We start from the raw sequence: 14446 nt of genomic DNA, 5'->3' as shown, positions 1-14446 counted from the left end.
CATTCCATAAATAACGATATTTATAACTAGTAGGCTACAACAGGGGGCCTTGCCAATATGACAATCGTTTGCAGAAAATTTAACGCTATTGTGTTTTCATTTCTCATGCTCTGAAAGTAGGTTGTTGTTGTTCTAAAAATGTGCAGAAAATGATACGTTTGTGCTCTAGAGCACTTTATTTTCTACAAAGAAAGTTTTTCTAAGTACGTTCTCTTTTTTTACGAAAAATTCAAATTTTGGTTTTAAATGGATTCACTGTACAATTTCCATTCTGATAATTACGAGGAACTCCACATTCCATAAATAACGATATTTTTACCTAAATTTTAAAATGGAAGTATTCTGAATGGATACTACTAAAGTTTAAACTGAGCCGTGTTTTTTTTTAAATTCACATGTATCCGCGTATTCGAAATGAAAAGACGAGTGTTTAACTCGGGTGAAAGGCGCCATTTCAGTCTCGCTCGCCATTAGCGCTCGAACGCAGTGAGAAACTAAACCTCGACAAAAATGGGTGCCTTTCATCCCTTGGTTTTAAAATTATTTTATCACGCTTGTATATTAGTGCGATAGAGACAGGCAGCATTTCGTTTCGTTTCTTTGCAAACGATTGTCATCTTGGTTTACAACTACTACATCGTGTTACATTAGCCACTGAAAGCTGACCTTCCAATCCAGAGGGAAAACTAGGCCTTATTGGGATAGTCCGGTTTCCTAACGATGTTTTCCTTCACCGAAAAGCGACTGGTGAATATCAAATGATATTTCGTATCGGTTTCGGGTTTGAACCCGCGACCTCCGGATTGGATTGAGGGAAGCTACGGTGATAATGACATTTAAAAAATAACGTCGTGCGTTTTAGCTATACGGGAGTGCAAATATATGTCTCAAAGGTTTATTTATACAATACTATGTTCAGCGAACAGCGCAGAGGCTTCGATGAAAGTGTCGCCTTGCCACTATATATAACCGGGATGCACCGTTTCTCTATATTTGTCTCTCAAGTCAATCAACCAACCATTTCAATATCCAACACAATTATAAACTAACGAAGGAGATTGCTACCGGGATGCCTACGATATGGTGATATTTCCTAGATATTTACATAATACAAAAAGTACAGGTCCGTAATATAACACTTTCGTGTCTTTTTAAAAGAACATTAAGTAAGTAAGTAAACATACACGAGAAAAAAATAAATATTGATTACATCAGATAGGACATAATTGTGTAGTACAAAGGCGAACTTATCCCTAAGAGGGATCTCTTCCAGTTAACCTATAATATATACTATTTCAAACATTTGAATAATATGGTTGGAATATCCGCGTAGTTAACCTAGTAGTCTTCATTTGAGCGTCTTGAACAATTGATATTGTTCAATTTAAATCGTTCAAGTGTTACTTAATTCTGGAAACATTCATGAAATTCTATTGCCCGAAACAGTACAGTTTTCCGGGTTATTTTAAAATCTGCATACAACGAGGAACCCGAAAATTTTTATAAGTGTATTTCTGATCATATTTAAAGACTAAAATGCCAGAAATTCGCCTAATTTCAGAGTTAATACCAATAAAAAAAAAAACATTTTTATATTGTTACTTTGTGCAAAACGCCTTTTTGATGGTGATGTTGCCACTATGGAGCCTAGTCTAAATACTCGTATCGTCATTGACAGATATCAAAAAGTGACAAGTAACACTTTGCAAAAACTAGATTTTAGGAAAAAGCAAAGCACCAATTCATTTTAAGCATTTACTTTTTATATACATTCAAAAAACCAAAAAAGAAAACAAAAGGATATTTTTTTGGCGATGTTCATCTAAAGTCATATTAAAAAAATTTCTTCTACCTCTTTTCAGAAATGCGTGGTTAAAATCTTTCAGGTTCCTTGTGAACATCTTGTGTACTCGTAAGACAACGACAATAACGTGTACATACAACATATTTAGTTTAGGTACGGACAAAGATAGGTAAATTTGTTTTTTCCAAGTCATGCCATTTACTTTAAAGAGAAAGTATCTAATAATTTTCAAAACCCCTTGTAGTATTTAGTAAACTGAGCCATAACTTTCAAGCTTTAAACGGCATCACGACTGTTAAATCAATACTTAAAGTTCAATTCCGCCAAAATGACTACGTCAGAGCCGCAGACACGATAGAACTTTAATAAACAACCAAAACTTTTACTACTGAACGTGTTACGGGGCGATTGATCAAGCCAACCTTGAAATTAAAATTAAGATTCAGGTTTCAGTAATAAAAATGCTTAAGTATGACACTGCATGAAAGGGAACTATAGCTGTTTTTAGCACGATAATAAATAAGATAGGGGTAAAAATCAGACATAGGCAATGCATGATCGGTACTTGTGGAGGATTTAGTGGAGGTCTGTGCATTGAAATGTATGTCTCTTGACTAATATTTATGAAAAGGTTAGTTACAAATAACATATTTAGCAACACTGAGCATATTTCGCATTTACACAGAAGTCGAACAAATCGTGGATGACACGATCTATAGCAAATATGTATTTTATATGCATAATTATTGTAATATTAATCTATCTACCTACCTATATACTACCTATACCTACTGACATAACATATATATATTTTTTTTAATTCCGCTACCTAAAGGTTGTCTGGAAGAGATCGCTTTTTAGCGATAAGACCGCCTGTTGTTTACCTCTTCTTTATGTGTTGTATTATTTGTACTGTTTCTGTATTGAGGTGTGCAATAAAGTATATTTGTATTGTATTGTATTGTACTATATCATATTTGAACATATAATCGAGACGAGGAAGACTGACTGACATGGCTGGCTACAGTGAAGAGGAATACCTATACAAGGAGCCCAATTCCCATCGGAGCCCACCTAGGACGAAGAATCCTAACGAAAATAATTAGAAAAGCTGACTCCAAATAAGTGGGAAAATGACACGGAAAAGTATATCATTTGAGTAAGCTTTGAAAAGTAAGTAAATATCAGATATTACGAGGCGTTTCATAAATAAAATCTTGTTGATTCGAGTTAATGAACGAAGTTAATGAATGATAAGCTAAAAACGAGGTGCGCTGAATCCGCCGAATAATATCCGGATCCGGCCTTAAGTGGATGGATCACAGCCATCGTTAGGCGCGATGTCTAGCCTACCGACTAAAAATATACCATTGAAAATTAATAATGGACTATTTTTATGCGAAAAATTACAGAGAGAGGGAGATAGAGAACACTCTCTGATATAACCCGAGAACATAGTTAGAAAACCGTTAAGTAAACTCAACATCAAATAGATAGTGACGGCCAAAGAGACCAAATACATATGTATATTGGTACACATCCTTTCAATGGTAACAGAAAAAAGTAATCGATGAGTTCCCTCAAAAAGAAAGTTGAGCATTTTTAGAAGTTATTGTAAAATTTTTAGCTTTCGTGCATATATTTAAACAAATTTTTAAAGTGCGCTTTAGACCTATGTTCGTGATTTTTTTCTATCAAGCGTAAGTAAAAAATTCGAATCGATGAAGTAACTAGAGAAAATCCTCAAGATTTCTAATTAAATTTTTGGCAACCGTATTGTGATCTAAAAAGTGGTACACGTTTTCAAAAAAGTTCTTAAATATGCAATACTTTGTTTTTATCGCTCCACACATTAGATATTTATACAGGGTGATTCATGAGACATGAGCAGGACCAAGCCTACACAATCAGTAAATGTTAATGAATCGTTCATCGTCATATTTAAGTATAATAATCACGCTTTTTTCTGTTATCTAACTTTTTAAAGGACAAATTTGATTATCTACAGTCATGGACACCCTACAACACTTAATTAACAAAGATAAAACTTCTTTAACCGTTATGATAGCACTTTGAACTTATGAAGAAAATAAGATGTCACACTTGAGTGAGATACAATTTTTCAAAAGTAACCAGACTCCGATGACATTCAATTTGTCACTTGTTATGGATAAAACAAAGAGGGTGACCATAATTGTCGTAAATAAAATAAAATAAAATTTTTGAACAGAAAAAATAAAATAACGTCAATCTCACAAATACTGGTACGAAACAGTTACTGCTCAATTGCTCAAAGGTTGACTGGAAGAGATCCCTTAGAGGGACGAGTTCGCCTTTGTACGTTGTATATATTGTGTTTTATCGTATTTTGTAATGTGTCGCATGTACGACATAATGTTTACATACATACATACATACGTTTTACTCACAATCTACCAAGCATTGTAGGTATATGTAAATCTGTACACAGGTGAATGACTTCGATGATGAACTTTAAACACCATAAAAATTAATGACAGAGAAGACATTTTTATGAGCTGGATGAAAATGTCAATAAATACTTACACCTACGTCTGGTGTTTAAACATGCTTGTTGATCATTTGAATAATGTGAATGTGATTTAGTTATGCGTGTCGTATATTTTTTTAAGTTATAGACGTCGCCTATGGACACCTGTAACACCAGTGTTCCCGGTCTTTAAGAAGGGACTACGCTCTTTTCTTGAAGGTTTGAAGTTCGTATCGGTCCGAAAATACCTACCGCAGGCGACAGTTCATCCCACAGTTTAGATGTGCGAGGCAGGAAGTATAAAAGTGTGATGATGATGATGATCCTTCCGGCCGATTTCGACCGTGGCAACCACTTCGACTCCTAGTTCGCTCGACGCTCGTGCGCTCGAAGACGGCTGACGTAGCCGATCTTCGAGGTGAACCCCCATGCACAATGAGGGCACTTGAGGACACCAGCCACGTACTGGAAGTGAATGGGAGCAGGCTGGCGTGTTTTCAGTTCGTCGCGTTTAGCGTTTAGCGCCCGTGGACCCGGGTACGTCCTTAAACTACGTCCAAAAGAGAGGTATGGGCATTGTGAATGTCATCTCGCTTTGTGTGGTATGGCACAGCCAGTGGATGTCATTCCAGATATAGAGCAGAGCCCAACTGGGGAAGTACCTCCACCTTACAGAAAACAGCAGCCAAATAACACTAGACCCTACTCATAGTGTTGTGTTCCTGCCGGTGAGTAAGATTGCCAGAGCTCAACGAGGGGAAGGGGGTGGGTTTAGGGTCAGCAACGCGCATGTAACTCCTCTGGAGTTGCAGGCGTACATAGGCTACGGAAACTGCTTACCATCAGGCGGGCCGTATGTTTGTTTGCCACCGACGTATTATAAAAAAAAAAGCGTCGAGGACAACTATACGTTGATCCTCAAAATGAATAAGGGTGTAGAAACCTAGGAACTCACCAGGTGGAATGTTTCTGTTATAGTCTGAAGGTATGTCGTACGTTTGTTGCTCCAGGTACAGGATCTGGCTGGAAACAAGGTTCACTGATTAGTGTTCAGATTACATATTCGTTTATGTATCACTAAACGATTCTCTCTTAAGGGGAAGATTTTCAAATAACCATTCTTTTGTTAGCATGTAAATACTGTGATGTTCACCTTATTTATAGTCTCACGGCTCTATTACTTATCACAGGTATTTTTTTTTTGTAAAATGGGTACTCTTATCACCGTATTTACCTAAAAGGTATATAAGTATAAAAATGCGAAAGTGACTCTGTCTTACTGTCTGTCTGTCTGTTGTTTTTAGGCTTAAACCACTGAACCGATTTAGATGAAACTTGGTATGGTGATAGTTTGAGGGCCATAGAAGTACATAGGGTAGTTTTATCAATCATCATCATCATCATCCCACGCAGACCAAGTTGCGGGCAGAGGCTAGTTTTACAAATCATAAATTGTATATGTATATTAATTAGTTCATCCTTATTTGCTTTTATCAATCTCAGTTGCGTAAACATTTTGTTATCTCACAGACAGCAGTTAAAATGGATTAAAGTAGACTGACAATTCCAAAAAAGTTCTATAAGTACTTTTAGGAAAGAGCTTTGATTTGACCCCCGTGTATGTGCTACGAAAATTATTAGCTTCGTAGAAATCGTATTCTGAGTTATATAGGCCATCCTCTTGTTAACTTACCTGCATCAACCAATGTTTTTGGCAAAAAAAGAATGTTTCGTATATAGCTGTAGTGTCTACTAAAAATTGAAGAATTAACGGAAACAATAATTTAAAATTCATCACAATAAGCAGCATCAACAGACTGACAGACAGGCTACTTTAATAATGCATCGAACTGCGCCGACAAGCTAACATATTTAACTACGTGTATACAATGGCGTTTATTTATGTAACAGATAATGCATAAGGAGATTCCACTAATACAATTATGGGAAGGCGAAGAATTTACTTGGCATTTGCGTGGATTAGGGCCACTAAGCTGCGCTGCCAGAGACAGTTTAGCTGCGTAGGTATTTCCTGATATATATTATCTATTATTCTCGTATAATTTTTCACAGTTGATTAAGGATAATATGGTGCTTATGTTACTGAAGAATAGTTTCACTCCCATTCCTCCCCGCCCGGCACTGATGAGAAGTAATTGTTCGGAATGCACCTATTCCCATCTGTTGCTGGCGGACAAATAGGAATGAATCCTTCTCTATGTTAAACTTCGTGATAGTGATCTATAATAGGTACCTAGTTGCGTTATAACAATTAAAAATCAAATTCGTAAATGGAAATCAACTGGTTGGGTGGTTCGCATAATTTACCTTACACACTTTTCGTAACTCATCATTTTAAAATCAACTAATACGTGAATTCTTACTGTTATTGTTCTTGTTTTCTTCGCATGAATAAAACAGCACTTTCTCGAAATCTACTGCACATGTAGGTATATTAATTACACGACCGACTGGTAATGAAATATTGCATGTTCGAGCACACGAAGGCGGCTACAAACTAAAACGTGTCACAATGAAGGATGACGGAAATTGTATATTGTTTATCGTTATAGGTCATCGCTTGCACTTGTAACTTCAGGGCTCCCTTTCTCACCCTTGCTATTGTTCTAACGAAAATAAATGTTACAAGCCTTCAAATAACTTAATAAAAAACCGGTCAAGTGCGAGTTCGTTTTACTCCCGCACCGAGGGTTCCGTACAAAATTTGAATTATCCTGTGTAACTATAAAGGCGAAAGACTTTTGATAAGAAGTACATATAAGTACTAAAAGTATAATTTGCAAATTGTCTAAATAATTTGCGCGATGTAATGCACGTATGTTAGTTTTTCGAGGATAATTCTCTATCGTGTGAACTAATTTCAAACATTGTTCTTTCTTTATGTTATCTCATAGAGATTTCAAGTGTAATAAACAGACGTAAAGTTGGCTAAATTGCAAACTGAATTCGGAAATATTTTTTGTTAATAAAAAATAAAGTTACCAAGATTGAAGTCTGATTATTTATACCTTTATTTCAGGCAACTAGTGGCCCATAGATAAATACCTTAAGACTAGCATACACATTATAAAAATATATTTTAAAATTAAATATTATTATATTTTGCCTGTAAAATTTATAGTAATATATGTTAATATAATGTAAAAATTCCATAATTTTTCAGAAATCAGAAATATTTATTGTGCAAACTGTGTAGGTACAAGAATATGACTTAGGTACATTTTTTGATGAGTATCAACAGTTTTACCCTTCTCGGGTATACAATTATTTTTAACTTAAACTAGGTTTTAATATTTTATCTTAAACTATATTTTAATATACATTTAGGTTTACATTGTTATAAAATTCTTTTAAATTATAGAAAACTTTGTCTATTAAAAAGTTTTTTAAGCATCTTTTAAAAGTATTTCCTTCGAGGCTTTTTATTTCGTTTGGCAGATGGTTGAAGACATTAATAGCAGATATGAACGTACTTTTTTTATATATTGAGGTGCTAGTTCTCGGAAGTACCATATTGTACTTATATTGTGATCTGATATTTTCTTTGCATGAACGCTTTGTGAAATATTCAGGGTGTTTTTTTACAAATAGGCTTAATTCTAATATATAAATACCGGTAAGGGTCAAAAAGCGCTTCTCTCTAAACACTTCACGTAGCGATTCATCCATGTACATTCTAAAAACAGTTTTTAAGCATCTTTTCTGCAATATAAATGTTTTATCAACATCAACAGAATTTCCCCAAAAAATTACTCCGTACGTCAGTAATGGGTAGACTGTTCCATAATATGCACTGATAACAATTTTTTCGGAGCAAGTTTCTGACAATATCGATAAAGCATAGCATCTACTAGAAATTTTTTCTTCATTAAACTTCGGAGATAAGCCCCCCCCCCCCCTTAATGGTCTTTTTTACACATTTTCCTTCATACAATTTTCTTTTTCACCGTGAAAAAAAGAAGAAAACGAATGTTTTCAAATGTACAATTTGAGGTCTTTCAAACGATACCCCATTTGACCTAGTCAATAGACTTTGAAATTTTGCCCCCTCTTCATATTGGGCATTTTCTTTGTCTGGTTTAATACTTTCAATATGACTGGGTTAGCGTTGTTCACAAAATGCGAAATGTCAATGGTTCTCGAGATATTTAGCGATATGACAGACACACAGACAGACGGACGGACGGACGGACAGAGTCGCACCATAAGGGTTCCTTTTGTACCTGTTTGGTACGGAACTATAAAAAGCAGAAAATCATTTATTAACGGTAAACTATTACACAAGAAAACATTAACAGTAGGAAGAATAAGACGCAAACTGCAACACTGGCTTTATTACATGCTGCAACTAAGCATGTAATAAAGCCAGCATGTAATGTTATATTATTTATTTAATTGACTCTTCTACTTATTTTTAAGTAGAAAACTCATAACAGTTTTGAATGATTCATGGTTAGTTTCACTACACTTAAATCGACCGGGATATAAACCGTGATTACCTTTTATATTGTTTTTATTTAGCTCCCGATATTTCGACGCAGACCCGTGAACAAGATGCATGTGCGTAGAAATATCGGGAGCTAAATAAAAACAATATAAAAGGTAATCACGGTTTATATCCCGGTCGATTTAAGTGTAGTAGAAAACTCATTTTTATACGTCATACAGAACTCTCCTAGCTAAAATAGGTATTTACTTGGAAGACAATTGTTCTTATCTAACAAAAATTCAAGACCAGTGTCCATTAATATATTTTTAATACAGTTGCTCAAAAAGTGCTACTTTACGTAGCTGTTTAGCGTGCGGAAAGTAAGATTTCGCGAACTAGTGCTTTTTACTTACGATACATAAATAATCGTAAATAACGATACTTAGGTAATAATAGTATAATATTTTCAATTATTTCTGTCTTATAAAACATGCATAAAAAAGTACTTGTTGTTTTTCTTATTTTTTCGCAACTGTATTAAAAAACGTCGTTCGCTACACGTGCGGAAATGTCATTCTTGTAGCAAGTAATATACATACTTTCCGCACTAGCATCGAAATGTACTATTTCATCACACTTGCTCGAAAAAGATCCTATATCATACATGCCTACATATATTGATCCCGTGGTTATGGATTGTGTAAAAAAAGCTATAACTCCCTAGGATACATAGCTTTTTTTTATTGTCACTAATTCATACAAACCAAGTAGCGTACATGAATTTTACTTTTAAAATACTGTTATTTTTGTTTATGTTTATAAATATTTAATTTAATAGCCGTTTTAAATATTTATACATGATTTTCAATCGTGGCTGAATGCCGGATGGGGCTGTGCCTAACCTGTAAAGAAATGACAATATGTCGGACTAATGTTTGAAATGTCACCGCACTTAAGAATTATTTCCCTCAAATTTTTGTTTTTACTTCGCAAGTGTGATGAAAAACATTGTGTGTAATTCCAGGGGGAAGAATATGGCAAACTCGGGTCTATAATTCCCTCGTACTACTACTACTATAAATAGTCCGTTAGTATTTGTAAATTCTTCGGTGCCCAATTAATCGTGAGATGTGTTCAATGAAATGTCTTCGAATTTGTAGTGATTTTAATATGTAAGAATATAATGAAGAAGTTATAGATGGACAGCAGAAAACGATATTTTTGATTGCACTAAGTACCTATTATGACTCAGAAACTAGTCTGATTAATATCGTTTTATTTAAACGCGGAAAAGGAAATGTTCTTGTAACATTTCGTGACTAATTATGATGCATTATACAATAATAGGCAACTAAGTAAGGCAGCCTTGTGTTAAAAAAAGATATTCGTGTGTAGACATATTTTTATATTGAAGTTATTATAGGGTAAAATACAAATGTACTAATATTTTAGGAAAATGTAGGCCGTGCTATATCTTATAGTCCGTTATTTTGGCATAAGAAAGATGTAAGAAAGTAGTTAAGCGATTTTGACGTATCTTTTTACTGAAAACACTTATGAAAAATAAGTCACGGCAAATATGTATGTAACAATAATAATCACACACGATCACTTACATTATTTTGCGTTCATAAGTAATAGTTACTGATTTTTATGAAATAAAAATATTATAGTAATCAAACATGAGATTTCGTCATTGAGATGTGATTATTACAGTACAGTACTCATTTCTACCGGAAACTGCGGGCCGCAACTGGAGGCCGATTCCGGTTAAACAATTTGTTATGGTTTTCCTATTGTTTTGATAGGACCTTCACCGTGAACACAGATCATCGTTAGCAGCTCACGTTAATTGGTCCTGACGAAATGCAATTAAGTGAATCAGAATCGTTTATAAGAATAATAATTATTTAGGAGCATGGCTCACTGCGTTCGATTCGCACGTCGCTATAATACGCGCACAGCGTTGTCTCGCTCAAACTACGGAGCGACGTGCGAATCGGACGCAGTATGCCATGCCCCATATTGCCACACATACAAGAATACAACAGCAACAATAACAGCAACAGTTATCTACAATTGACATATATTCTTAAGTATATATTAACTAACAATAGTCTGACAAAAGGGATAACTCAGCATTTGGTGTGTTACAGACTAGCTGTCGCAGCGCTGGTTTTCAGTTCACCCCTAATTACAAGGCTTTTTATTTGCATTTTCGCAGTTGCGTGATGGCAGTGATGACAAGCCTCAAAGTCGTATCAAAATTAGATGAAAACCACATGAAATTATTAAAACGGAATCAGCTTCATGGATCGATTCTGACCGGTCATATTTGTTGCTGAACCTCTTTCTTCATTATGTAGGGTGTCACTTCCAGTACGGATCAAACGAAGATCAATTAAATACCTTAAGAACTCCATATGTTCTTCCGAAGTAAAAAATATCGAAGAAATCATCGATTTCGTGTACTAAGAACATGAAATCGATGATTAAACTAACCTTGATAACTTGATTATTTCAAAAAGTAGGAATGTAAGTCGTCCAAAACGCAAAATCGTCACAAGACCAGAATCTCTACTACATTTTAATAAGTTTCGAATATAAAACGATAATTTTTCAGAAAAAAATATTTTCGCTGAACATACGGGTGTCAAATCTAAAGTAGCTAGCTTTTCAGGTTCTCTATCATCTTTATTTGATTCGTGAGTCGACGTATGCGACTCACGAATCAAATCAAAGTACCATACAAAGATGCAAAAGACGTGTTTGCACATTTGCGTACACGTGCTGGCGATCCTATGCCCCAGGCAACATGGTAAGTATTTTTAAGATAAAGGCATTGTGACTCATACATACCGTTTCATTAATACAAAGCACGTGTCAGTTCTAATCTTATAAATAGACATAGAGCGCTTGTAAAAAAATACTTTCTCAAACTGCGCGATCTCTCATGCGATTGGTTGGCGCAGGTGTACGAGTATGGTTGTAAATGAGATGAAAAGATGGCTAATTCGGACTATTAATTATAATGTTGCATTTTACTTTCATAAAAACTTAAAAATATGTAGGTTTATACATTTTATATTCCATTTCATATTACATTTTTAGTAAATTTTCACAAATAAATATATATATATATATTTGTAAAATTTTGTGCATATTGAGATTTACTTGTATGTTTTGAAATTGCAATTGCATACGCAGCTATATATGGCAGTTATAATATTTAACTCTAATGAAAATTTAAATAAATAATTTTTGTTACATGCGTTAAAGGGTTAAATTCATTGACATATATCTGAGGACGGGCCTTACGGGCAATAAGAATGGGGCCAGTACAGCGGTGTCACGCACACGAATTCAAACCGCGCGCGCGATTGGTCGCAATTAGTTGCGTTATAGGTACAGATACAGCACGATTGGCTCGAATTCGTGAGTGATACCGCTGAACTAGTATCATTCTTAGTGCCCGTAAGGCCCGTCCTTAGATATATGTCGATGTTAAAATCCCTAGGAAACCATCTACTTATTATATGGGTACTATTTGCCATATATTACACGTATTACATATAAAAATACAAACAGCTGAAGAAGACTTTAGAAAGCAAGGTAAGCAGGATAATGTATAATAAACGAATCTCGCTTCAATGTGAAATGTTTATTGTTAGACAATTAAAAGCATTGTCAGTCTAATAATTAAATAATTTTATCACCACTTGATTGCAACCGCTACAATAGTTTGTTGTTTTTAGAATTAGGAAAAAGGTAAACAATCTTGAAAATTAATTAATTGTTATTGACGCTTTTAAAAAAATAGTTTGCATTACTAATGAAAGCAAAAGTATGTAAATAATCGTTCATGATTTTTATACATCATATATGATACGAAAAAAGAGTCAAAGAGAGTTTTTCAAAAGTGTTTTTTAATAAAAACTTTTTTCTAATATTATAAAAAAAGAATTATAGTACACGTATAAACCATATCATTCCTTTCAGTAGGGATAAATTACGCACATCTTACGTTTTTATAGCGTATTTACTGGCGGCGCAAGCTACGCGCTACGCCGCTTGTAGCCATTTTTTCCGCTTTGTAGCAAACAAATACCGCGCCTCGCCTCGCAAAGTATACACAGCAAAAAATTTGGGGTATAATTTTTTTTTTTCGAGTTTGACCAAAACTTGCGTGTATAACATTTTTTGGTCCTTCTGACCTCAGGAATACCTGGTTAAAATCTGTCGGGTTTTACTAGCCCACGGTGTCCAATAATCCGTCTCCTAAGTAGGTAAGAGTTGTTATTACAATATAAACAGGCGGCTGAAACGGTGTTTAATTGCTTTAGCTGGCTCGTCCGACATTTATGATTCTCGAGAACGTTACGTCTCTATTGTTCTATTTTAATTTAGCACCCTCATAAACGCATATGCTTTTGTGTAGATAGTTTATATGAAATTTATGTAATTTTTTCCGCGCCGGTTTACACTAGCCGACAAAGTGATGGAGCCTACAGGCTACTAACAATTTACGTTTGTTCTCTGAAGTATAGTATTTTTCAACCACGAAGAGAAGGTACTCGTAGTACCTTAAAACGCCTAATCTCCCAAAATTGTACTGAAATGTCTTCGTGTTTAAAAAATAATCAATAGCTACGTTGTGGATATATATTGAACTCTTTTAGGGATATTGAAAAAATACAACCATACAGTGTTTCATAACAGCACGTGACACTTAGCATTTGACGTTGAGTCCGACTCGCACTTGGCCGCTTTTTATAATAGATGGCTCATTTTCTATCCACTTAACTAAATTTTGTTATAATATTCAACATGTGTCAAGTACCCAATTGGACTGAAACAGGATAAATTAAAAAAGCCAGCAAAGATGGCGCATAACAATGAACTTTAACTGTAATGGCATAATTTTAGCAGCTCTGGGTTTCATTCCAAATAGCTTGACGAACATTGGTGAATCCAATGCTGAGCTAAAGAGTATACAAGTTGTTTAATTCACGAACCATAGTTTTGTTGATTGATCCAGCTAGTAGTGGCATTTCATTAGTTGTCTCGGACAACCGCCCACACATGGAATACTGTTTTAACCTGTGGGCAGGCGTACCCCATTACCAGCTTCTCCCTCTGGATCCAATGAAGAGCAACTCGAATTGTCGGCTGCCACTGTATTTCAGATTGGCTTGACTCGTAACGTGACACTTAGCAGCTCTAGATTAGGCAGAGTCTTGAAATTTAGTGTGTATTTTAATAAAAGGTCCTGTTTTCATCTCTAGATCATCTGATGATTAGGGGCCACGAGCAACCGCCGCCATGGATAGTGTTTCAAATTGGATTGAGCCAAAAATATGACTGAAAAAGTTATGATTTGTACATTCATTACGTTTTATTTATAGAGTTGACATAGATAATTTACCATTCGTAAACCTCATGCTAGTTAATAGGTATAATGTTTATTTTTATCACGATTGTTTCTCGTAGATACGCGACAAAGCTGTAATAATTCTGAAATGCTAGTTTCAAATAAAGCTTACACAATGGTGTGCCAAAAAACAAAGCCGCAAACTGTAGTTGCGGGGAAATCAGATATGTTTTTATGTGTTTATGACGTATTATTTTAACAATGCTAACCTGATTTTCAAAAGTCATTTCAGTTATATCATCTATTTACAAA

At 34.8% G+C, this 14446-nt stretch overlaps 1 protein-coding gene across 4 annotated transcripts in view; it reads right to left on the bottom strand.

Annotated features, from left to right (window-relative positions):
- Positions 1 to 14446, bottom strand: part of LOC133521491 (glycine receptor subunit alpha-2-like) — a 47384-nt gene that overhangs the window by 12537 nt on the left and 20401 nt on the right. For 3 of the 4 annotated variants that reach the window (XM_061856485.1, XM_061856488.1, XM_061856486.1), the window contains exon 2: positions 5269 to 5336. In XM_061856485.1, coding sequence (XP_061712469.1) covers positions 5269 to 5336 — 68 coding nt within the window. The remainder of the gene's footprint in view (positions 1 to 5268; positions 5337 to 14446) is intronic. The other variant, XM_061856489.1, reaches the window with a different exon arrangement.

This window comes from Cydia pomonella, chromosome 9 (assembly GCF_033807575.1).
Source record: "Cydia pomonella isolate Wapato2018A chromosome 9, ilCydPomo1, whole genome shotgun sequence".
Taxonomy (NCBI): domain Eukaryota; kingdom Metazoa; phylum Arthropoda; class Insecta; order Lepidoptera; family Tortricidae; genus Cydia; species Cydia pomonella.
The sequence above is the reverse complement of the archived record's forward strand: the minus strand, read 5'-3'. Positions and strand labels throughout refer to the sequence as shown.